Raw genomic sequence first — 27,209 nt, 5'->3', positions numbered from 1 at the left:
CGTGGTGACAGGATAACTCATTGGGGGCTTCACGTTTCTGGAAATCTCACTTACAGATCGTCACACACTACAAAGTGATCAGAGTTGCTTTAAATTGTACACTCTGACCTCACCCTGCGTGCATGTGTTTCTAGTATGGTGATCTACCTTCTGTTGTTGGCGATCTATAGCCGATTTATATATTGTATTGTCTTCTTTACTACACTGTTTTAGTCACACTGTCCAAGTTGTTAGTTCATATCTGTGATAATCTAGTGTTTTTACCGTCCTTCGATGACAGGCGTTTACGTTCTCAGTTTACTAATTTTAACATTGATATAAGTTAAAATGTTCTCGTCACGATATGGCTGCAATATTGCCGATGTGACTCACTCACTCACTGCGTGTATGTATAGGTTTGTGCGTGACACAAAAGCTCATAAGTTCTCGTATGTTGATGCCATCTGTCTTTAACGCTTTAACAATATATTTGTTTCAGTTGTTTTAAAACACCATGGGTAATGGTCTGTTGTATCTTTTTCCCCCAACAGTCTCAAACATTTGACTTTGAATAAGAACACCGGATACGTCCCGGTGGTAAAGAGCGTCTCATTGGACCTTTGTAAAAGGAATGCTATTTTGTAAAGCATATGCGTTTAAAGTACGCTCGGTGCAGTCTTGCATATCAGTAATGAATGGACAACGCTACACAATCTGGGTCAACTGCATACCTCAGACAGACAAATGCATAAGGGGCTGTTAGACCTTCAATGAAGTAAGGAGGAGGTAGTCATCACGGCGATGTTATAGGACGTGTCTGGACCTCACATGACCTGACCCTGGATCTCACATGACCTGACCCTGGATTTCACATGACCTGACTGTGCGTTGTTACATCTTTAGTGATCGGATTTAGTAAGACCTGACTTCATCATACTCGATGTGACTCTGGGTGAAAAAACACCAGACCGTGTCCTCTATAACACTTGTATCACACTCAACCTGACCCTGGATCTCACATGACCTGTTGATCGTTGAAAACCTGACTGCACATCTCGGAACATTTGGCTACATCATACATTATCTGCCTGGATCATACATGTGACTGAACCGCACAATCCCTAGCTGGCTGACTCCAACAAGATCTGATTTGCAGATCTTACAGGATCTGACGGTTGAGCTTACAAGGTCTACTGGTTGGACTTAGCCAACCGTTACTGGAGATTGCAGAATCAGTTTGGATTTTACAGGACCTGAGTGTGGATTTTACAGGACCTGACTTTGGATCTCCCAGAAGCTGAGAGTGGATTTTACAGTACTTGACTGGGGATCTTATTTCACCTGACTTTGGATCTCACAGGACCAGACCGTGGATCTAACAGCACCTGACTTTGGATCGCCCAGTAACTGACAGTGGAATTTACAGGACCTGACCTTGGATCTGACTGAGTGACTGAGCCTGAATTATACATGCTCTGATTGTGGATCTTAGAGGATTTACCTGTGAATCTTACAAGACCTGACGGCATATCTTACAACATGCCCGGATACAGTATCGATGACCCGGAGATGCCTGGCCACAATAAGTAAGATAAATTTTAGTTTATTATTCGACCTATTGTAATTCCAATGTTGTGTTTATTTGGTGAACCATATTACTTGTGTTCCCGTCTGCATTCCTCTCGTGAATAAGATGATAAATGTTCTCAGTTTTCTCAACCGCTGTTTAAATAACCTGCCCTGATGTTTTGTGTTGATTTCCCAGCTGAAACTGAGCGGTAAGCGGGAAACAGTCCGTAAACAAACCAGGTGTCAACCAACAAACACAGTGCGATTGAATGTTTAAGTGGGTGGGTAGGCAGGTAGGATGGAAGAGGGTGGGTAGGCAGGTAGGGTGGAAGAGGGTGGGTAGGCAGGTAGGGTGGAAGAGGGTGTGTAGGCAGGTAGGGTGGAAGAGGGTGTGTAGGCAGGTAGGGTGGAAGAGGGTGTGTAGGCAGGTACGATGGAAGAGGGTGGGTAGGCAGGTACGATGGAAGAGGGTGGGTAGGCAGGTACGATGGAAGAGGGTGGGTAGGCAGGTAGGTGGATGGATTTCGTGGGACGGGAAAAAGGTAGGAAGATAAGTAAGTAGGTCGGTTGGTAGGTTAGAAGGTGGGTAGTAGGTAGATAGGTGGGTGAATATTAGGTGGTTGGTTGGTTAGGTAGGTAGGTAGATAGGTAGGTAAGGTGGGTGGGTTTGTGAATAGGTAGGTAGGTGGGGAAATAGGTAGGTAGGTAGGTGGGGAGGTAGGTAGATAGGTAGTAGGGTGGGCGGGTGGGTAGGTAGGTAGCTATATATACATATATAGGTAGGTAACTGGGTGGTTAGGTAGGTAGGTAAGCAGGTGGGTGGTTGGTTAGGTAGGTACGTACGGACGTATGTAGTGTACTTCTGGTGTCCTCCGTCCTAATCTTGCTGGAATATTGCTGGAATATCAGTACTACAACCCCGACAGAAAAGATTCGCGTATACGACGTGTCAGCAGTAACTAGCTTCTATCACCTCTTAAAATCGACACTGACATAATTTTAAACTGACAGTTACATCATATACAGATCCGAAATTACCATCAGTCCCCAGCATACCAAGGCCCATTGTACGAGGTGACGAAAGCAGGTCAGGTTGTAGCGTTCGGCAAGATAATGTCAGCCACATATAAGTTGAAAGGACAATCAGCGTGCCATGCAGAGCGTCGTACGGTGTTAGGGTCCAGCTTTGTACAATAAATATTCATTCGCATGATGTTATGGAATCCTAGAAGGGACATTGTCTCGTTGTCGCATTGTGGCCCATATAAACAAACAATGGCAAGCATGGGTTGCTGAAGGCCTATTCTACCCCGGGTAGAACTTCACAGGTCACAGACTGAAGAAGGTAAGAGGGTGACATTATAAGTTGTTCACTGGTCAAGACGGAACAATGGGTTGAGGTACCCTATAAGTTTGTTTCGGGCTTAGGAAACATAAACAAACAACGAGGGTACATCAGGGGACCAGTGAGTAACGAATTTATCATACCGAACACCTCAGTGTTGATGTAAACTGTTTGAAGTATGGGTATCGGATCGTACACTTCAGCCAACCAGTGTGGGGTGGGACGGTCAGCCATCCTGCCTGCCCCTGTCCGTGTGTCTAGTCCCAACTAACACAAATCATTGTCTAACTATCCGTAAAGATCGCATCCCGATCAGACAGGTTACATGTCGGATTTGCGTATGGTCAGCCTGCATTGTGATTCAGTCTCACTTTCATTCTTATTCGACTTTGTATGTAACACGGCTGCTGATTGGTCAGTGCTATAACTTTCCGACCGTTGGTGGTTTCGATTCCTGACTGGAATCCCACTCCATGTAAAATACCAGAGTTAGACTCAAGCAAGAATGCGTTATTCTATACATGGCGCTTTACAAAATACAGGTTGCTACTCTGTGTAATGCCATTTGTATTAAACGAATGAATGGTTCGGTTTCGGTATCATACGCGCGAAAACGAGTTTGATGCTAAATTTTTCACCAGTTTTATATACCATATTGATATATACCTATACCCTATTTATGAAATGAGTGAATGGGTTGGTATGTAACTCGCTTTCGCTCGTTTGATACTAAATCTTTCACGAGTTTTCTAAGACTGGTATTTCACTTAAGCGAGTTTATTTTTTTGTTTATTACCCTCCAACATAAATTGGTAGAAACTACCTGCAGTGTGATGCCCGTAGCAACATGAGGTTAATCAGAAATGCATTCGGTAGTGGGGAATAGTCCTGAATATGAATATTTTTTGTTAAAAAATTCCAACGTTAGGTTGAAATATCTAAAACTTTGTTTGGTTGTTGGTTGTCCAAGGAGCATCTAGTACATTAGAAGGGGAGTGAAATAATATATATTCACAATGTTCGTCAGAATCCCGAATCTGTAGAAAGAAAATCAGATTCGAATCCCCAGTCTCATATGCATTCAGATTCGTGATTCAAATGTTAAACCCAAATGTTAAGAACACACAGATTTGAGGTTCAAATATTGAAAACTTTAATTTGTAAGTTTTTAAGGTACCAATGTACCCAGGTTCACAAGGAATACTTAGTGCGTTTAATGGATGGTGCAATCTTTCGCATTGGTGGCAGTGTTCGTTTTTTTTTTTTTTTTTTTTTTTTTTTTTTTTTTTCGTTATTTAAAAATTATATACATTCAGAATGGGGACTCGAATCCTGAATCTGGACAAAATCACATTAGGGATTCGAATCCCGAATCTTAAAAAAAGTATATGTAGATTAGAGATTCTTATCCCGAATTTGAAAAAAAAATCGCGATGGTATTATACAGTATGTGATAACATTGTAGAGTGACCAAACAGGGAAATCTTCGACGTGTCGGTGATACATATGCTTTGTGAAATCATTCACGAGTTTCAGACATATGGTGAATATAGCATATAGTTTATTACTACCCTTAAGAAGAATTTGTCGTGTCGAATTCCGATTGGTTAATACAAAAGACAAAACATACGTAACCATGTAGGCGGATTTGCCAGGGTGTACGAGCTGTGCAAACTCAGAGGCAGCAATGACTTAGCATAACATCACTGCTGCAGGCTAATTTCCATATCTCGTGACAGGAGTTTCCTTTTGTTTGTAACCAAATGCGAATATTTGTAAATAAGCTGAGAGGCAAGCGAGGTTTCATATTGTTTTACACTGTTGCGTAAATATTCTTTTACAGTTGCGTGAGTAAGGTTTATGCCAGTACATATTTATATGTCACACCGACTGCATCGTTTGCTCTCCACGATGATGATGACAGCATGTGGAGCCCTACAACCCACGTAAACAAGGGATCGCGACGCAAATCGAAATGGTGTTACACGTTTTAGGATAATTTGTCAGTGAAACTGAACCATTTTAACAACGATGTTTAAGTAGATGTGTAGACTCATCAAAACAAATCATTTATGAAATTTGTACATTATATTGAATGAATCGTCACATCTTTCTGGCCGGTGGCAGGGGTACTATGCTGACTCGCCACATAGAACGCTGGGTAGGACAGTGTGAACAGTACACCCGTCAAATTTGTCACGTGACACATCACATGAGTAGTACGAATGACCTTGACCTTGGATGGAATGCGGTTTTCAAACTGCTGATCGCTTCGAAATTTTTGAGTTGACATATATAAGTATAAACAGAGTAATTAATGCCATAATTTCTTATATGTGTGTGTCAACAAATGTATCCAAAGAATAAAATGATTATCATCGTAAACTAAGCCATCCGAGTTATCTCCCTTTAAGACCGTGCAGGAAATAGCATGGTGAAACATTTTGCGTCTCATTCTGCCGAAGGTTGAATGTTGTTGTTGAAAGATAAGCTAAAGTAAACGATGTTGAAGGTAATGAATTCGTCAGTCATGAAATACGGAATAAAAGGGTCTTACAGTCCCGTACACCGGATTCTACTTATTACTCACTCAACAATAGCTAACTGAGATCGAGCAAAATTTTCTTTCCTAAGAATCAAGTAAGGTCTAATACTATTGTGACAGATATTTGCATTGTGACGTCATACTTGTAATAACATTGTAATGTCAGCAAACAGTGAAATCTTCAACGGGTGAGTGAAAAATATGTCACTGTAGACGACAGTACAAAATGTAATGGGTTATAGATCACCAGCTACTGAAGGTAGATCACCATACTAGGGACCATGGGGACTTACTGTACTTTGGCTACCTGCTGACGCTTCAATAGGTCCTAGGCAGTCAATCGGCCAAGTTACATGCGACAGATGTTATCATCACAACATACAGAGTGAAGCAGGTGCGAGAGATACTATCATGTCAACCTACTGGGTACCCAGGCACTGCTAGGTGAACAGGATGTGGGATGTTATCATGTCAACCTACCAGTTGCTGAGAGAAGCAAGTGCGAGAGATGTTACTATAGCAACACACTGCTGGATGAAGAGGATATGGAAGATGTCATTTTCTCATCCCATCAGGCACCCATCCACTGCATAGTGAGGATGTATAGTAATTTGGATTTTACTTGTTTCAGGGAAGCAAGGAGACCCATTGTGTATGCCATCCTCGCTGCTGGGCTGCTAGTTGCACTTGGACTGGCTGTTGGTCTGGGACTCGGCCTGGGGTCACTGAAAGCAGATCTTGTGACGTTACCTGAGGTCGTCGCCTCAACAACACCTGACACACCAACAGTGGGGACAGAGAAGTCAAAGCATGGGGCGTACAGATTTGTCTCCGTCGCTTCTGATGTCAAAAAATGCTCCGAAATTGGAACGTAAGTATGTAAATTAAAGCGGAGGTGTTGGTTCTGTTTCCAAAAGAGGTGCAACGGCTGTTGTTTAACGCCACACTCAGTTATATCAAAGTAATATCGCTGTTGGTCGCCTCTATAAAGACCATGTGTACTAGTGCTCGGTAGTAGTAGTAGTAGTAGTAGTAGTAGTAGTAGTAGTAGTAGTAGTAGTAGTAGTAGTAGTAGTAGTAGTAGTAGTAGTAGTAGTAGTAGTAGTAGTAGTAGTAGTAGTAGTAGTAGTAGTAGTTGGGGGCCTGGTGGGTGAGCTGTCTCAGGCGCTAGGTTAGTAATCCAGCGAACTTTAAGGTGCCGAGATCGAGCCCACCTGTGAGCGGGTGTTAAACCTTGGAGTCAACTTGGTGAGCAGACTCTTTCAGTGTTGTCACAACCCGCAGTGCCAAGTACACAGTCCTGTGCAAATAAAAGAACCGTTGGCATATGACCAGATGGTGGCCACATGAATACGTGAATACACCTAGTTGCGGGTACAGCAGTAAATTTGGTCAGAGAACGATGACGATGTGTCCTAGTCCACCCAGCTGTGAATGGGTACAATGGGAAAAGGTTGCATGGGAAAGTCACATACAATCGGTGGCTGCAAGAACTGTATACTCTGATACAAGTATGTCGAAATGTCGTTGAGACTGACATCCTCTGCAGCTGATTGAATGAAAAAACAAAGCGCCTGTGAGCAGCCCAGAACTCGGCGATATATATAGATATAGAGATATATAGTATGTTAGATTGTATACGACAACGACGACGACAACGACAACAACAACGACTACGACTACTACTACTAAAGCAATAACCTGGATAGTCAGTATTTGTTCTTGAGAATTATCAATTATTCATGCTACACTTTCTAATGTATAATTATCCTAAATGATGTTTTGAGGTGAAAAGGAGTAGATTGTGTCTGTTTTGTGTAAATCAACTTCTTCAGACGTCCTTTATATATAAACACCTCAGGTGTCATTTGTGTCTCAAGCATATGAACTTACTACACGAGTAATCCATCCAAAAGATGGTAGACGTTTGAAAATACAAGAACAACCACGAGTGCACAGTTAGTTTTATTAACCTTTAGAATTACTTCAATAAGTCAAAATCTGAATATATTTATTACTGCTTTCAATCAACAAAGCTACATCTAATAGAATATATTTCTGAGTTATCATCACACTGCGTATTAATGGGGCGGTGTTTCGTGCGCCATTTTGTATTCCTACGCAGACGTAATGAAACTGAATCTGATTACATTTCATACGTCCCTCATTATTATTCATAAACGATTACGCATGTATGACAACTTTGTAAGTATGACGGTTAATTGAGTAGAAAATGAATTCACCTCAGAAATTCGATTTTGATAGACAACATTTTGAAATAAAAGTACATCTGACAAAGAACCAGAAAACAGAAGGATGATTGCAGGGATAACTTCAAGATCTGTATTTCTGGTGATCATTGTCCATGACCCTTTAGCATTGTCTATTAGAGAGGGTTTATTATACAGTTTCTTTTAGTTTGGCTATTTCAACAATAATCGCGAAAAACTGGGGCTACGAAATATATCCTGATCGGAACCATGCAGATGACAACTGTACCGATACCCGTCATCTACACCAATATATCGCCTCTGATTAATTAAGCTGAGGGATTGACTTCTACTGGGAAAACAAGTTCGTCTGTATCCACATGAAGTGTCTCTCTTCTCTTAGCTTCAGCCCGAACTGCTCAGCTCGAACCGTTCACAGCTATAGATATGCATTTTAGCTTTAATCTTTTCTTTCCATTTTGGGGAAGCTGTGTGTGGTCAGAGTTTGTATCTTCATCCAGGGAGATGTTTCCCTTCACCCCTCGAATGTTTCACCAATTCACCAATGGGGGAGAGGTGAGGCATGTCTTTAACAGAGATCTGTGGCTCTTGCCACTTATAGGGAGCTGTAAGTCCATGGTCAGTTTTAAGGTGAAAAACAATCATACGCTTGAGTTCAGTCGCCTGTGTATATGAAGCACCGACAGGTAAAATGGCATCGTTTAAAGTGAGAGAGAGAGAGTAAGTTAAATGTTACGCCGCACGCACCAATATTCCGGCTATCTGGCGGCGGTCTGTAAGTCTGGACCAGACAATCCAGTGATCAACAGCAGACGCATCGATTTGCGCAACTGGGAACCGATAACGAGTGTTAAGCAAGTCAGCGAGTCTGACCACCCGATGCCGTTAGTCGCCTTTTACAAGCAGAGTCGCCTTTATAGCAAGCATGGGTTGCTGAAGGCAGTATCTACCCCGATATCATTTACAGGATTCACACTTGTTTGAAACACAATCTGTGATAATCAAGATCACTGTCATTTAGCTATATGAGATTATCTACATATTTAATTTTTAACTTTAATAGTCACGTTTTGTCTGAAATACTGCTGATGAGACCCGAAACCTTTACTCACTTACTCATTGAACTGTTAGGAATAATAACCTCACCAAGGTTATCCGTAGTATTAACATTCATCGATGCATTATGTATTTTATAGCATGGCTTGTCAAAATGTATGATACTTGAATTGTTTCAAATGTTCATAACAGAGATGATTCGGGGGATCACTAATTTTGTCCTACATAAACTGAATGTAATTTCCATTTTTAATAACTAACACAATAGATTATGTTATATTATGGTCGCATTATGCATTAAATGAACTTAAAGCTAGGGGATACAGCTTGGAATGACTTAAAATATCATAAACTATCGAGGTCACACAGACCTCAATTTAAGATTTAGTGTCATAAACTATCGAGGTCACACAGACCTCAATTTAAGATTTAGTGTCATAAACTATCGAGGTCACACAGATCTCAATTTAAGATTTAGTGTCACAGACTATCCAGATCACACAGACCTCAATTTAAGATTTAGTGTACGAAGTGTTAGCCCAGAAGTCTGAACGTTAGGACAAAGTTGTCACAAAAGAACATGAAAACATACTATGAAAACATACTATGAATATCGCGACAAGCTTCAGACTAAAATGTCCTCAGTGAACTGAAATGTAGGCTCAGTATTTATGATCTGTAATATGTTTTGAATGTCGTAGCTATTTCGACTCGTGAACATCTGGGTTAGAATTGATCTACAGGAAACCATGCTTGTTGTAAGAAGCGACTAACTGAGTTGATTGAGACATATTCCATATTATTGATTGATTCCAACTGATCGATGCTAATGCTGATGGTCGCTGGATTGTCTGGTCTGAATAGTTACAGACCGCCATCATGTATAGTCATACCTTTTGTCTTCTTGTGTAATCATGACGTGCGGACCTGACTATCAAACCTTTATGTTGTGATGACTTATGCGGATTTAATCATTTCAAAGTATACTCGTATATTTCAGGAACATCCTTGGAAGGGGAGGATCAGCCGTGGATGCTGCCATAGCAACCGTCATCTGCGTCGGTGTCTTCAACTGCCTGAACTGCGGTATCGGTGGCGGTTTCTTTATGACGATGTATGACAGGTAGGCGTTGATTTGCTTTAAAGCGTTCGTTCATTATGCCGAAGACTCGGGTTTCATTCCACACATGGTTCAGTGTGTGTAGCCCATTTGTGGTGTCCCCCCGCCTTAACGTTGCTGGTATATTGCTAAAACGGCGTAAAACTAAACTCACTCACTCACAACCACACTGTGACGATATGTTCGTCGAGTGCGGTCAAAAGTCAAATAATTACACCATATATCCAAACTATTATCGATTTTACTTGAAAATCAATATGTTCTTGACCAGGGCTACCGGCCAGGCGTATGCCCTGGATGCTCGTGAGACGGCGCCAATTGCCGCCAACAGCAGCCTGTTCGTTGGTAGGGAGAGTGCTGCTTCAAAGGTCGGTGAGTACACATTCACATGTTATTATTCATAGCACGTCACAGTTCAGTTCTAGAAATACCAAACTCCAGAAATTCTCCGTACTGTGGCCAGTTCTTACAAGGATTTGACAAAATTAGTCATGGTCAAGGCATGGTCAAGTCTCCAAGGTGTGTGGAATCAGGTCGGTTAGCTGCCAGATAGATGACGTTTACCTGGTCGAATCCCGTACCTGCGATGGACGGGCCCTTACCCGAACTACGGTATACCCCCGTACTTCGGTCCTGACGATAGGGGATGTGCGAGAGGTACAATGTCAGTACCCGGGGGCCCTTGGAGCTTTACCGTAGTTCCTCCAGCAACCACAAGACGATGATCTTCGTTCAATAGTTTATTTGGAACAGTGTTGCTGGACAACCCACTCTATGGTCACTCTATAAGACTTCAGCCGCAAAGCTTCCGTCTTAAGCCAAATACTGGAAGATAGTTCTTCCGACGATTCCTTGTGACCAAACACCAAGAGTGGGAGCGCACCAGACTCCCGACCCTGGGCTTTGCTACCGCTTAAAGCTGGGTCCCTACGTCACAGCCAACACCCTCTTCTTTTTCGCCCATTGGTCAAAAACCCCTAACCCTGCATACTTTTTCACTCCCCCATCCTTATTTCGTACCCCCAATACCATATTTGTAAAGCTGTGAGGTGGATTCCAAGAAACCCAAAGTATCTACCTCCTAACCATATATGTCCCGTGGAATACTACGAACTGCTGCCGAGGTCCCCGGACAAGTTGCTCCATCTTGACAGCACCGTCCCTATCCTTTTACCTAATATATGAGTCATCTCGCCTTGCCCCCACTAAGTTCTGACGACCTACTTCCATGCTTATTTCCTCCGCAGCCGATTACCTACCTCTCCTACATTGTATATGTTTTCTACCTCACAGGCCTTTATCTACTATTTCCCATTCTAAATATACTATTAGTACACCTTGATCACTTATTATTAATAACATCATTCTTAGATCTAAATATTATGACCACAATAATAATTCCTCGCCCATGATTCGCTATCATCATAATAATCATAATTCCATGCCTCTGATACAAGGACTGCCGGATAGCCTAACACCACTACTTTTTGACATCCCCTCTTAGAGTCATTCGGGGCGGTGACAGGCAATGGCGGTCGCCATAGATCCATACATTCCTGTGATGGCAATGTCCATTACAATCTAGGTCACGCAATGTGCTCCTGTTAATGCAACTGACAACATAACACCAGAAACCTGCCCGATACAGAGCTCCCGTTTAATACAGCATCTGGGCCATACCTCTGAAACCGGTTTGTCAACTTGGAAGAATGTGACTCTCAAAGGGCGAGCGTTTATATCTCTCTGTGGGACGGTCTTCATCTGTATGCCACGAACATGTTTAAATTTTGTTGCTTGTTATTTAGCGCACTCGGTAAACTCCCTGTGTTCTGTAAGTATGTAAGTCTGGGAAAGACAATCCATTGATCAACATCATGAGCATCGATCTACGTAGATGTTATTCAGTGACGTGTTATCGAAGTCAGTCTGACCACCCAGTAACATTAGTCGTATGAGTTGATGAATTGATGGTTGACAAATTCAATCTTGACCTTCGCGAGTGACGCAGTCACGTATAACACCCATTTTTCTAAGAATTCTGTGTGTTGTCTACATGCAGCGACGGTGCCTTCGGTACCAAGACAGCTTTGTGCAACCTGGCCTGCTTCCTTTAGATGATTTAAGATGAACCCAGAGTTCATTACAGCGCTGCATGAAAACACCGAGCTATGCCTTGCGAGAAGTACGCATGTTGACATGAAAGTATGGAATTCTAGAAGGGACATTGTCGCTCTGATTTAATAGTTTTTAAGTTGTGCTTGCCAGTCGGGCTAGCTATGCTGGAAAGTTGCAAGCCACCATAAAGTGACTAGCCCCAAATTTGAATGTAGAAACTATTCAAAAGATTACAATAAAAAGGTAAAATACCATCACTTACCAGGACATTTTCACTATTTAAATGTAATTGAGGTTTGTAATTACATAATGACACATGAATCCGAACAGAGTGATAAATTAATTATAATATGACCCTTTGAAACGTCTCCAGCCAGTGATTGTGTAGATTTGTTGGCCAGAGTGGAGTTGTACTAACAATGGCTATTTCGCACACTGATTGTCGCGTTGTCGCATTGTTGCGGTGTCGCGTTGTCGCGCTTTGGTCAAATTGGTTTTGTTTGTTTTTGAGAAGGCGACAACGCGATAATGCCCCTCCTGGTTTGCTATAGATTGGGCATTTGAATTATTGAGTAGTGTCTCCATGTGCAATGCTTTTCATCTGTCTGGTTGTGTCATCTTAGTTTGTATTCTTACTATGTACGGGCCAAGAAACAAGCATAGCATTAGGTACGGAATGTTGCTGTCGTTTCTTTGAAAAAGGCAATGGTTATTAAACTATTCAAACATGCAGGGAAAGAGGCCATTATCTAACTATGAGTTTGTTTGGCAATGTTTACATTTTATACACCATTCCTGACGCGATGGGGGCATTAGTATTATCCATGCGTGTATCCAAACCTGTTTGTAAATGTCAACAGATCCTAAAATATTTAATCTTATGCAGAGTCTGGTCTGTGTACACGTGTCATTAGACGTTGTACAAGTTGTACTGCTGTACCTACACTAGCTAACCCGTGCACGTAGCATTAATCAGCAATCAGCTACTATCAGGAGCATTAATCTTCAACAATCAGCTACTGTCAGGCGACTAACGGGGTCGAGTGGTCAGGTGCGAGAGTTGGTCGATGCAAGTCGTATCTCGATCGTAGATCGATACTCATGGTGCCAATCACCTAATTGTCTAGCCCTGACTCGATCATTCAAAGGCCGTCATATATAAAAAACTCGGTCAAGAATGGGGTTAAGCAAGCACCTGCTGCATCTTAGCCACATTAGGCGTGCCACAAAACACTACTCAAGCATCATTTTCACTTTATTTCTGAGAGTGTCATGCTATGTATCCTCCTTATCCCAGGGGGACTGGCCATTGCGGTGCCAGGAGAGGTGAGGGGATACTGGGAGGCCCATCAGAGGTTTGGCAAACTTCCTTGGAAGGAACTGTTCGAGCCAACGATCAAACTGTGCAGAGAAGGAGTGGAAATCCAGAAACACCTGTATACCAATGGACTTAAGGTACACCAAGACACCCTGCGGAATCGGTCATTTAGGTATGTTTGAAAATATCTTGAGCCGTCTATGGCCTCAGCACTCCAACTTCACAGGGCGATCAAACTTGCCATAATCTTGTGATCAGGGTCAGGTTCTAAGATGAAATTTCGGAGCAACGAAACGTAAACCAAAATGTAACAAAGGCTTACATTCACAGCGCTTATGTGACTTTTAGGATCGGGCTCTTAATGTTGTTGTATCATCTTTACCATTTTATTGATCATACCATCACCCACTGGTTTGTGTGATGTCATGAAGCCGCCGTGGTATACTGCTGGCACTTCGCTTAAATCTGATATTTGCTAAGACTTGAATATTCACCAATGTCGTAAACTGGGGCACAGGTTTACATTTAGAAAATTTTACAAGAGGTTTTCGTCATGGCACAGTCACCAGTGCTCGAGTTTTTTCTGATTGATCAGTCGATGTAAACGGCAATATATATATATATATATATATATATATATATATATATATATATATATATATATATATATATATATATATATATATATATATATATATATATATATATATATGTATATATTGCCGTTTACATCGACTGATCAATCAGAAATATATAGAAGTATATATATATATATATATGCCAATGGATTTACCTGTCTGTGCCGATTGCTTGATTGATTGATCAGTCGATGTAAACGGCAATATATATAAATGCCAATGGGTTTACCTGTCTGTGCCGACTGCTTGATTGATTGATCAGTCGATGTAAACGGCAATGTATATATATGCCAATGGATTTACCTGTCTGTGCCGACTGCTTGATTGATTGATTGATTCACGTCATGAAGTTGATTTCACATCATTAACATTGAATCATGTCATAACATTGATTCCATGTCATAACGTTTGATTTCACGTTTGATTTAACGTCATAGCGTTCATGTAACGTCATCATGTGTGATTTCATAACGTTGATATCTCGCCATAACGTTTGATTTCACGCCATATTGTTTTTATGTCACGCCATAACGTTTGATTTCATGTAATAACGTTTACTTCACGTCATAACGTTGATTTCACATCATAAGGTTTGATTTCTCGTCATAACACTGATTTCCCTTCTTAACGTTTGATACACGTCATAACGTTTGAATTCACGTCACATGCTAGTGTATTACAACAAACAATTCACTCGCATTGTGCATTCGTAAGGTCATAATACCTTTATATTGATAATATTTGTTCCAATTAAGAATGTTCTTCAACTCAACGACTGGTGCCATGCTAAAGGAAGGGGACAAGATGACGTTTACAAGACTAGGAAAAACCTTGGAAACAATAGCTAACGAGGGTGCTGACGCCTTTTATAACGGAAGCCTGACTGACAGTATTGTCGCCGAGATTCAGGACAACGGTGGGTGTCTTCGAGAAATTCTCACATTAATGTATGTCAACCGTGGTGTGGTGACTAGAGTGCTTGTTTGTCAGAGAAGGTCGGTCGTTGTTCAGTGCCCTGGTTTCCTTAAGTGATTGTACTTGTTGTTTCCTTGACTGTCGTATCGGAGTCGGCATAATGTATACCATAAGCAGAAAGTATGTGAATGCTCTAAAATTTGATAGTCATATATAAACTTAAAAGTGTTGAGGTCATTTATACTCCAAGTTAAATTATTTTCGTGTGTGCCTAACAGGCACTTTAAACAACAACAATTTAGGTAAAGTAGTGAAGTAACTGATTCAATTTTCGTTCAGTCTGAGTGAAGTGAAACACTGTCAAAACCAGGAAAAGACAAACACAACAGTATATTGGACGTGGAAGACATGTTTCACTTATCCTAAAGTATAAATGACCTCATCAAGTTTACGTTTACGCATGACTATCAACTTATCGGGTTTTCCCATGCTTTTTTGTAGCATATTTGAAGGGCTATCAGTATTAACTATTGCGGGTCAGCATTATAGAACAGGCACAGCTTCAGAGTGAGTGAGTGGTTCAGTTAAGTCAAAACCAGCAACTCATTTTTTTCATTCGTATAAACATGAAACAACGCTATATGAACCCAGTGTTAACAACAGAGCGACAACATCATATATTCTCAGGAGGGATAATAACGAAAGCTGATTTAAATGGGTACAAGGCGAAATGGAAAACGCCCACGAACTTCACGATGAGAGACGGCAGCACAGTGTACTCAATGCCGCCTCCGGGGAGTGGTGCGGTGTATACCTACATGCTCAACATCCTGGATGGTAAGTACCACTACATCTGTTGCTCAACATCCTGGATGGTAAGTACCACTACATCTGTTGCTCAACATCCTGGATGGTAAGTACTACTACATCTGTTGCTCAACATCCTGGATGGTAAGTACTACTACATCTGTTGCACAACATCCTGGACGGTAAGTACCACTACATCTGTAGCTCAACATCCTGGACGGTAAGTACTACTACATCTGTTGCTCAACATCCTGGATGGTAAGTACTACTACATCTGTTGCACAACATCCTGGACGGTAAGTACCACTACATCTGTTGCACAACATCCTGGACGGTAAGTACCACTACATCTGTTGCTCAACATCCTGGACGGCAAGTACCACTTCATCTGTTGCTCAACATCCTGGATGGTAAGTACTACTACATCTGTTGCACAACATCCTGGACGGTAAGTACTACTACATCTGTTGCTCAACATCCTGGATGGTAAGTACCACTACATCTGTTGCTCAACATCCTGGATGGTAAGTACTACTACATCTGTTGCACAACATCCTGGATGGTAAGTACTACTACATCTGTTGCACAACATCCTGGACGGTAAGTACCACTACATCTGTTGCTCAACATCCTGGACGGTAAGTACCACTACATCTGTTGCTCAACATCCTGGATGGTAAGTACTACTACATCTGTTGCTCAACATCCTGGACGTTAAGTACCACTGCATCTGTTGCTCAACATCCTGGACGGTAAGTACCACTACATCTGTTGCACAACACCGTTGCATTTGTACCCCAGAAAACCGTGACCAAGCACGATGACTTTGTTGAGAGTGTTAGAAGGCATTCGATGTTATCAATAGTATAAATCACTTACACTACTTATAATGCAAGAATCAGGTAAGTAGTAGACTATTCAAGCATACAGAAAAACGAGGTACAGAAAGGCACAATACCCATTTTCTGGAAAAAATCCACTAATTTTGCTTGCTATAACATCTGTTATAACATATGAGTTTGGCTAATATGCTAACACAACAGAAACGCTTTTGGTATTCAAATGGTAAAAGGTAATCATGAAACTTCATCATAGAGAGTAACAATATAACAGTCATCTATTCAGAAGGGATTCTTATCGGAAGGTGTTTGATCACAAACATTATAACATCTATCCATAAAATATCCACAGTGGATGTTTGATTACATTCAAAACAGGAGATGTCCTAAAGATTGATTACCCATAAATCGTACGTTTGTTTATTTGTATTACACCGGTTTTATAATTGTGTTCACAGTTTGAACCTTTAACCTTAACTGCACTGCGTTAAACATGCAGCAAAGAGTCGTGCCCCCAGCCATGTCTTTGTGTGCGTTAAATGATTCAATATTCTCTTTCCACGGAGGTTATTCGAGTCATATCCTCCTACGAACATATGACTTGAGTATCCTGTGTGGGAAGACAATGGGGACTGGTTACTGTAATGTGACAGTGATACTGGTATATTATGTTGCAACCTTTTTGCCAGGCTACAACTTTACGGCAGACAGTGTATCAAGCGATGACAAGACCACTTTGACCTACCACAGGCTGGTGGAGGCCATGAAGTTTGCATATGCCAAAAGAACCGAACTCGGGGACGAGGACTTTGAAGACATAGCTGACGTAAGTAACACTTGAGTGATCCAGTTACAGTTAGCGCTGAGTTCTGTTGGGCATCGACAGCATTAACATGACTCCGCGTTTCAACGTCTCATTCACTCACTCACTCATTTAATCACTCACTCACTCAAACACAGACTCACAGTCATACACTGGAGTGTCGCCAAGTTTAGTGTAGTGTCACCTTACGTCGTAAATTTGATAACTGCTACTTGGGCAATGAAAAACATGAAAGAAGCATGACCACAGCACTACTAGCATGCGCATGCGCCTTGACCTTGTGATAATAAGCATGCGCAACGCCAACGTCTAAAACGCGAGATCGCGAGAACGCGAGAAAAGGAAATGTCGCATTCTCCTGTTCTCGCGATTTCGTGCTTTTGTGACCTTATTTGACAAGTCGAGATTGCGAGATTGCGAGATTTGACAGCATGTTTAAAAGTCGCATTCTCGTGTCGTCGACTTTTAACAAAAACTTGATCTGTACCAAAAACACGAGAATGCAAGATCGCAAGAACGCGAGATTTTGGCCAAATCTCGCGTTCTTGCGATCTCGCATTCTCGCACTTTTGACATTTTGAGCTTGTTTCCAAAGGTCGAGATCGCGAGAATGCGAGATCGCGAGAATGGCCCTTACACTATTCCATAGTTCTGTCACAGGTCGTGGTGTCAGATACTCTAGTATCATATAGTGTTATATCACGCCACTTTCTCACAACGGTATGTTTACCTTATACAAATGAGGTATATATACCTGTTATTCTAAAACATATGATTCTACTGTACTTAACAAAAATGACTTACCAACGTTAGTGCCCACGAATATTACTCATATGCAATGAGTAACGTTGTGACAGCGTTATGTTTATGACGTCGCGAGCACGCAATTTGTTGGTTGCATGAATGTGCAAAATAACGTTGAGGGGACGCGTTTTCGACTCCACACAAGGAACGTTATGTGGATCTTACGTCCTGGGAACGTAAAGGTAACGTTAGAACAACGTCCTCACAACGTAATTCTGTTAGCTGGGAGACTGTATAGTCACGCACTGTAGTGACACATAAATTATGAAGTTGTCCAATGACGCAGTGCCACGTACTCTATTGTCACATACTGTAGCATGACATCCTGCAGTGTCACATCAAACCTTTGTTTTAGCTCGTGACGAACTTGACAAGCCGGGAATTCGGAGATTCGATCCGGGCCATGATATCCGACAATATGACACACCCCACTCAGTACTACGGCCCTACATACTACACCGGACCAGACCAGGGAACATCGCAGATATCTGTTATTGATGCTCTGGGCAACGCCGTGTCCCTGACTTCCACCATCAATTTCGCGTGAGAATAATTATTTTCTCTTTTTTTATTTACACTGCCTTTCATCACTATTGCAGTTCTGGCCTATGTCTCTAATGGGACACTTTGGTCCGAAATCCGAAATAACAAGAGTCCGAGATACAGAGCTTTTTCGCTATGACAACCACCAATGGTTGCATTGGGATCGTAAGTTCAGTCTGTTTTACAGCTAAAAAGGAAAGACAGAGTCCGAGTTGGAAAGAGTGCAGTTTAGAAAATATCCATCATATAGTGACGATTCTAGGGGTTCGGATCATAAACACATGCTTAGACAAGACGAGCTTCGTCAGTGGCACCCGCTACTTACACATGCAAAGACGTGCAGAGACGAGACATAACGGCGCGGCATCCAAGTTCAGTTCAGTTATGTAAAAGTACTTACTTACATTCAGTATTTTTATCATTCCTTCCATAGTAAAGAGTCACATCAACAGCCATCACCAGTAATGCTTCCTTTTAGAAGTATTACCCCATTTCATTACGTTGGTTTTCGAGTTCTCTTGTGTTTGCTTTTTTACATATATGGATCCTTGAAGGTCCGGGGTAGAATAGGCCTTCAGTAACCCACGCTTGCCATAAAAGGCGACTATGCTTGTCGTAAGAGGCGGCAAACGGGATAAGGTGGTCAAGCTCGCGACTTGTTTGACACATGTCATCGATTCCCAATTGCAACAGATCGATGCTCATGCTGTTGATCACTAGGTTGTCTGGTCCAGACTCGATTATTTACAGACCTTCTTCATATAGCTGGAACATTTCTGAGTGCGGCGAAAAACTAAACTCACTCACTCACTCATATAAATTATATGAGGGCGGTTTGTGAATAATCAAGGACCTGGCAATCAAGTGATTGACGTTATGGGATACGTTTACACGCAATTTACACAATTATTAGTGAGTGAGTTTAGTTTTACGACACACTCAGCAATAATCCATCTATATGGCGGCGATCGAAATAATGGAGTCTGGGCCAGACAATCCAGTGAACATCGATGTACGCAAATGGGTTACTGAATATCAATTCACGCGTTTAACCAAATTTCCTACTAATCCGCAAAATTTCCACTTCAGGATATCAATACACTTAACCCACCCTACTGGAGTAAGTAAAACAGACACATTTTATATAGTTGTATTAAGTGAGTGCAACTCTCTGTTCAAAGTAATTTTAGCACCAAGGGCTGATAAATTTGGACGTAGTGAGCGGAAGTTGAGGGTTGAAAGAAAGCCATACGGACTGCGGCATAAAGTGGTCAGTTTGAAGGTTTGTTTTGCAGAAAAAGACAGGTTAATGTCTGTATTCGCCAGGAAGGTTTCACCTAACGTTTCAAATCACCTAAATCTGTGGCGAATGCTATGCTTGAGGTTCGTCCCAGTTAGATCTATTTTTCATGAATGTGGTTTCAAGTTGCAACTGACTTTCATCGTTGCACCGTGTTGTAAGAGTGGACATCTGGATTAAACAGTTGAGGCTTCGAGTTGATATTCCATAAATACGACGAGGCTTAGCCACGCACTCACATCGCAAAACAATATATCTAATATGTACTGTCTTCAGGTTTGGGTCAAAAGTGCTCGGCAACACCACTGGGATAATCTTCAATAACGAAATGGACGACTTCTCGACACCCGGAACTGTTAACGGGTACGGCGTGCCAGCATCTCCTGCCAACTTCATCAAGGCAGGCAAGCGCCCCCTGTCGTCTATGACCCCGTCCGTCGTTGTAGACCACTCTGGAGACGTCATCCTTGTGATAGGAGGGTCGGGGGGGACGAGGATAACGACGGCTGTAACTCAGGTAAGCAGGACTACGATCCAATGAAACATGCTGCAAGACGTTTACATGCGGCAGTCCTACCCCTCCTGGAGCAGTGAGGCAGCCTACTGGTTAAAGCGTTCCCATTTCACGCCGAGGACGTCAATTCCCCACATGGCACAATCTGATGTCCACATCTTGATGTTGCTGCACTATTTGTAAAAGCAGAGTAAACCTTAACTCACTCGATCACGCCACATCTCTAACCAGACCGTGCAGTGTCATAACCTTTGAGAACGCCTGATGACCAGACTCTTGTCCAGAAGTTCTTCCATGGAAAGTTCTTTATTATTTTGCCATTTATGCCATGTTGGGTATTTTAATGACGTCAAGTATTAAATCTTCGGGTTCGAACTGGTCTGTCGGATGTCCTTGTAAAAGGGTTAAAAGTTGAAAGCTAACGATCACATGGCAGGTAGGCTGTGCACAAATTAAAGCTCAGGTCACAAATAAACTGAAGTTAAGCAACGTAGACATCGGACAGTCCTCCGAGAGGTGGCACTTGACTCCTGGGAGCGTTTCGGACTTTCGGTCCTGCCCCATAACAAAACATGCATTCTCACCTTAGGCAACATTCTCTACCCAAAGGGTTACTCCTGTCATATCTTCCTACGTAACCTCTGTTCTAATACGGCCCATTCATGGTGCGAGTGTTCAAGAGTTGCAACTGGAGGTATTCAGATTTAGTTGTGCAATCGGAGACGTTGTTTCAAGAGTGATCATTGGCAAAATCTCGGTAATTTCCCAATGCATCGGGAAAACTTGCCACTACCAGTTTGTGTTTCTACAAACACAATAAGTCATCATGGCGATTGATCCCTGCACACTCCATTGCCAGTTTCTGATTTTCAGTTTAAACGGGAAATACCACATCTTTCCTTCACACGTTGATGAACCAACTCCATGGGGGTCGCCATATTGGAGCTAAGTCTATTTAACGCGTGTCCTGATTGGATAGTAACAAGGGAGATAATTCCTGTTGCCAATTTTTGCCGCAAGGGGATCACTCGATGACCTGGAAATATGACCGTATTAGAACAGAGGTTACGTAGGAAGATATGACAGGAGTAACCTCTGTGGGAAGAGAATACTTAGGCAAGTGAGTTTGCTCAAAATTGCCTCTGTTCACCCATCAGAAAATGGGTACCCGGTGAGATAAGTCATGTGACTATAACGTTCTAGGGGTATAATGTGCTGTTCTATTGATCGCTAGTGCTGTAAGCGCGCGTAGTGTAGAGTTTGGCGCTATATCATTATTATTATCACGTATTCCTGACCCATCGCCGTATCATTAAAAAAGCATTATCCTCCAAGACTCACATGAATTATGCAAACTGCACAGGCTTTATTTATTGTCTTATTTGTTTGTTGCTTAACGGTGCACTGAGCAATATTCCAGCTAATGGCTGGACTGTAAATGCCTAAGTCTGGTCCAGTCTGGTGATTAACATTATGAGCACCGATCTACAGAACTGGGATACGTTGACATGCGTGAAACAAGTCAGCGAGCCTTACCATTTGTTCCCGTTATTCGACTCTTATGGCAATCATATATGCTGAGGACCAGTTATAACTCTGATCTTCACGGGTAGTAATGGTAGCAGGATGATGATGATGATGATGATGATAATGATGATGATGATGATGATGATGATGATGATGATGATGATGTGATGATGATGATGATGACGACGACATGATTTTCTGGCCAAGACTTGATTATTTACGGACATATCTGCAATTTACTGAGCGTCGCTTTAATCAACTAACAAGTTCACCAGCGCTAAATATACCTCCCTCACGCCTTTGTCTTGTAACTTTCACAGGTGACGCTCCAGACACTCAAGTTTGAAAGAAGCGCAGCAGAGTCTGTGGACTACATGCGAGTCCACCACCAGCTGTTGCCTGACAATCTGCGGATTGAGGACGGCTTTCCCCAGGTAGGTCTTTCTTGTAGACTGATGACTGATGAGTTCCGTCTCTCAGGGAGATGCATCAATGCAGACCTACAGATGACATAGCACCTTGTCTTAAACACATTGTTTGATGCGGCTAATGGCGTATGGCCCAAATGAGTGTCCCATTTTGATTAGTCGGCTGTGAATAGCGACTCATCCAGAACACATTGTTGCATGCATCTGGACGCGTAAAGCTTGTGTTGCCCTTGGTAGCTAACTTATTCTGGATAGTGGGCGGTGGGTAGTGTCTTGTCCTAAGATTATTACTGAATGCATTTGAAGGTGATTAGCTTTTTTCCCTCGAAACGCTTATATGTCTCCAGGCAGATGCCTCATAAAAGATCATAGCGATTCGTCTCAGAGGCATGATCGGAGGCATCTGAGGGCATATAGCCTCCTAAACAAAGATCCTCAGTAGCAAAAGTTTGCTAATATTTGCTGTCAGTTTGTGTTTTGAATGGAACTGTGAAATGTTGGTACCAGTTGTAGTACCCTGCACACAAAGATCATCTATAATAAAACACAACTGTACACGTGAACACCTACTGACCACCACCTGAATCCATTGGCGTTTTTGTAAAAAAATAGCCACAAATGCCAATCATACCCTAGCGTTTCCGAAAGCACATGCTTCACAATATCTTAAGGAACGATAATCTTCTACCTGTCTCAGTATAGTGAGTAAGTGATTTTAATTTTATGCCGCTCTCCGCCACATTCCAGCTAAATGGCGGCGGTCTGTATAAAATCGAGTCTGGATCAGACAAGCCAGTGATCTACAACATGATCGATCTATCTTTGGATAGGATGACATTTGTCAACCATGTCCGCGATCCTGACCACCCGACTATTGTTAGTCGCCTCTTACGACATGCATCTGTTAGCAAAGACCAATATTAACCTGGACTTCCATGAGTCATACTATGGAATTCCAACAGCCTCAACCTAGAGTGTACGTTACATGTACCTCACTGAACAGATGTGGTAGAAATTTCTCATATTTGTACTTAGGTAAGTAAATACAATCATAAAATTATCATACAAAATATATAAGGAATAAGGCGTAATGTTTGCACATATGCTATATTCAGGATGCCAGTGTCTTATTCAACAACAAATTCAACAAATTTCGTTTTCAAGTACGAATCCTTGCTGATATTGCCCTATCAGGTACTCAAACCCTAACTAGTCTGCAACGAGACTAACAGTCACCAAAATGTCCAAGGCTTGCAATTTGGTGTGTCATGAGGCTCTCATTTTTAGCGAGTTTACACTCGCCGCCGCTTACAGACCACCGCCAATATGACACTCACTTACAGACCGCCGCCAATATGACATAACATTTCACCACTCGCATATCTAAATGTCCAAGGCTTGCAATTTGGTGTGTCATGGGGCTCTCATTTTTAGCGAGTGTAATCTCTCATTTTTAGCGAGTGTAATCCCAATATGACATAACACTTCACCACTCGCATATCCATCTAATAGTGTTCACTTTTATTTTTGTACTTCCAGGAGATTAGAACTGGGCTCATGTCGAAAGGTCACAACATCACAGATTTCGGACGTCCGGTGTCAAATGTTGTCCTGGTAAGAGTGACCAACAATATGAAGTACGGCGTCGCTGATTGGAGGAAAAGCGGAGCACCAGATGGATATTAACCAGTAAACAACAACAATACGGAGAACGGCGTCACTGATTTGAGGAATGGTTGAACGCCAGGTGAATATCATCTATGTTATCATTGGAACAACAAACACTATTATAAAGTAAGGCGTCTGTGTTTGGCGGAAAGACGGAGCACTAGCTGGCTATTAACCAATCACCGATGTTTTCTGGTTAAAGTAAACAACAATACTAACTATTATCGTCAATGATTGGAGGAGACATTGAACGCCAGATGTGTATTAAGCAATCACCGATGTTTTCTTGCAAAGGTAAGCAATACAAAGTACGGCATGACTTATTGGAGGAGACGTTGAACGCCAGATGGATATTAACCAATCACAAATGTTTTCTTATAAACTTTAAGGTAAACAACAATACACGGCGGCACAGACTTGAGGAGAAGTTGAACGAATGGGATTTTAACCATTCACATATATAATCATACTTTTAGTATTAACATGTGTTATCGGAAAATGATAATAACAGACACACGAATATCTTCAAAAACTCTATTCTTTTTCATTTTCATCCCTGCACATATACCTCGTGTATAACCGCATTTGGGAGTCATGATTGCAGAGTTGTTAGTGTGCTCGACTTCAGGGAATTACTGAGTTCGAAACCAGACACATAATTTCAGTTTCAAAAGTACTTTCAGGTACTGTCCCTTCCCAATCCACCCCAAATATCCTGATGTCTGAAGCTTCAAATTGGAAAGAAGACAAATCTCCTCAACTCACACCATCGCTCCTTTCCGAGAAATAACGTTTGAGCTATTGTTTCGTGACAGCTCAGGCACGGTTCCAAAGTGCCTGTAGATCCCCAATAGAAACATACCTCTACCATCTATCCCTACAAGCAGATTGTAAATAACAGTAGTCAAAACCAATTATCTTCGGTTGGTGATTAGTATCGTCAGTGTTATCTAGTACGTTTTAATGCCATATGTAGACACACACATTCCCCTTAAAGTACAGGTTGGTGGCATTATGTGACTTCCTCGGAAAGTGTGGCTTCCAATCACGGAGGGGATTCAGCTAAAATGCACGTATCTACACTTTAATGATTATGGGTAATACCAAATATAGCACGTGTTACATGTGATCACTAAATGACATTCACAACTCCTACCCTATTCTATTTTTAACAATATTCATATTAGACACATGCATATATTTTTGGATGTGAACAGAAGATAATATATGCTGGTCAGTCTTTGCGTGAGTGAGGTGAGTTTTACGCCGCATTCACCAATATTCCAGCTGTATGTAGGCGGTCTGTGAATAATCGAATAGTCGAGTCGATAAACATCGATCTGTGCAAATGGCAACCGATAACGTGTGTCAACCTAATCAACAAGCCTGACCACCCCATCCCGTTAGTCGTCTCTTACGACAAGCATAGTCGCCTTTTATGGCAAGCATGGGTTGCTAAGACCTGTTGTACCCCGGGACCTTCACGGGTTCTAAATGACACAAATGACTACAGAGATTGTTTGGTGATATGCGTCTGTTTCATGTTTTGGATCATTCACACCTGCTTGTTGTTTCCGCTACCTTCCAATCCTAATCGCCGTTTCACCGAGTAGACAAATCGGCGAATAGTATCTATAACATGCTTGGTTATTTTGACAATCTAGGGCATAGAGGTGATCCCAAACGACACACGTTTGAAGCAGCAGTGCCCGAAAGGCGTCATGTATGTAGTCCCTGGCTGTCCTCGTGAAGTGACATGTGATAAAATCCCCTCGATCCTGCATCCAGGATAGGAACACACTGTTAGTCTGGACAACTGTGGGGCTATGTCGTCCAGGTTTGGCATAATATATCAGCCACGGTCCTCTAAGGTCGACACAAATTCCTGTTTGTTCTAATGTCGTCTGTATTGGAATTATGGAAGCAAAAGGGTCCTTCGGTGCTGTTACCTCCTCAAAAATTCCTGGATTCTGAATCCGGGTTAGTTCGTGTTTCACCTTCGACGAGTTTGTGTGTCTGGTTATATGGCAGCGGTCTATAATATTTGAATCAGGGCCAAACAATCCTGTAATAAACATCAGCATCGATCTGCGTAATTGGGAATCGATGACACGTTTAAAGTAAGTCAGCGAGCCTGACATTCCGACCCCGTTAGTCGCCTCTTTCGACAAGCATGAGATTCTGACTTCCAACATTCAAACCCGGACCTTCACGGGTTAATATTCAAAAGAAACAAGTCTTTCGTTATTAATGTCATCACATAATCTCTTCGAGTTAATTTGCAAGATGAGATTTTATTGCCACAGTGCAGATATTTGATGAATATTGAAAATAATAAATATGAATTTGAATGTATATTTGTAGAGAATAATTGTCGAATTATTCTTAAATATTAAATTGACTACGGTTGTTAAACGAGAAATCAAGTGCAAATATCAGTTCAAACGTGAAGTGAAATATGTCGTAAATATCTGCAGCTGCCGTCTGGACTTAAATTATAATTTTTGACACTAGTAACAGTGGAACTACGGAAGTGTGTCTGAAGTGTGTGTTTGGAGGTTGTGTTTGCAGGATGTGTTTGCAGAATGTGTTTGCAGGATGTGCTTGGACGGTGTGTTTGGCGGGTGTATTTGTAGGAAGTGTTTGGAGGGTGTGTTTGGCGGGTGTATTTGTAGGAAGTGTTTGGAGGGTGTGTTTGGCGGGTGTATTTGTAGGAAGTGTTTGGCGGGTGTATTTGTAAGAAGTGTTTGGAGGGTGTGTTTGGCGGGGGTATTTGTAGGACGTGTTTGGAGGGTGTGTTTGGCGGGTGTATTCGTAGGAAGTGTTTGGAGGGTGTGTTTGGCGGGTGTATTTGTAGGAAGTGTTTGGCGGGTGTATTTGTAGGAAGTGTTTGGAGGGGTGTCTGGCGGGTGTATTTGTAGGAAGTGTTTGGAGGGTGAGTTTGGCGGGTGTATTTGTAGGAAGTGTTTGGCGGGTGTATTTGTAGGAAGTGTTTGGAGGGTGTGTTTGGCGAGTGTATTTGTAGGACGTGTTTGGAGGGTGTGTTTGGCGGGTGTATTCGTAGGAAGTGTTTGGAGGGTGTGTTTGGCGGGTGTATTTGTAGGACGTGTTTGGCGGGTGTGTTT

The 27,209-nt window shown here is 42.0% G+C and overlaps 1 protein-coding gene across 1 annotated transcript; it reads left to right on the top strand.

Moving 5' to 3' along the window:
* The first annotated feature begins 666 nt into the window (after window positions 1-666).
* LOC137260083 (glutathione hydrolase 1 proenzyme-like) lies at window positions 667-26,437 on the top strand. The gene is made up of 12 exons (XM_067797774.1): window positions 667-1,565; window positions 6,070-6,309; window positions 9,726-9,848; window positions 10,117-10,217; window positions 13,258-13,450; window positions 14,672-14,832; window positions 15,519-15,668; window positions 17,167-17,303; window positions 18,460-18,647; window positions 20,224-20,464; window positions 22,309-22,422; window positions 23,956-26,437. The coding sequence occupies exons 1-12, from the start codon at window positions 1,519-1,521 to the stop codon at window positions 24,100-24,102; spliced, it is 1,842 nt and encodes a 613-aa protein (XP_067653875.1). The 5' UTR covers window positions 667-1,518; the 3' UTR covers window positions 24,103-26,437.
* The last annotated feature ends 772 nt before the right edge of the window (window positions 26,438-27,209 follow it).

The sequence above is a fragment of the Haliotis asinina genome, chromosome 13 (genome assembly GCF_037392515.1).
Source record: "Haliotis asinina isolate JCU_RB_2024 chromosome 13, JCU_Hal_asi_v2, whole genome shotgun sequence".
NCBI classification, from domain to species: domain Eukaryota; kingdom Metazoa; phylum Mollusca; class Gastropoda; order Lepetellida; family Haliotidae; genus Haliotis; species Haliotis asinina.
This window is presented reverse-complemented; position numbering and strand designations above follow the sequence as displayed.

Excerpts from the sequence above, each read along its gene's own strand:
- LOC137260083 (XM_067797774.1), top strand. The coding sequence starts at position 1,519 with ATGCCCGGATACAGTATCGATGACCCGGAGATGCCTGGCCACAATAA. Across the intron at positions 13,451-14,671 it reads CTGCGGAATCGGTCATTTAG|AATGTTCTTCAACTCAACGA; the intron begins GTATGTTTGAAA and ends GTTCCAATTAAG. Across the intron at positions 17,304-18,459 it reads ACTTTGAAGACATAGCTGAC|CTCGTGACGAACTTGACAAG; the intron begins GTAAGTAACACT and ends CCTTTGTTTTAG.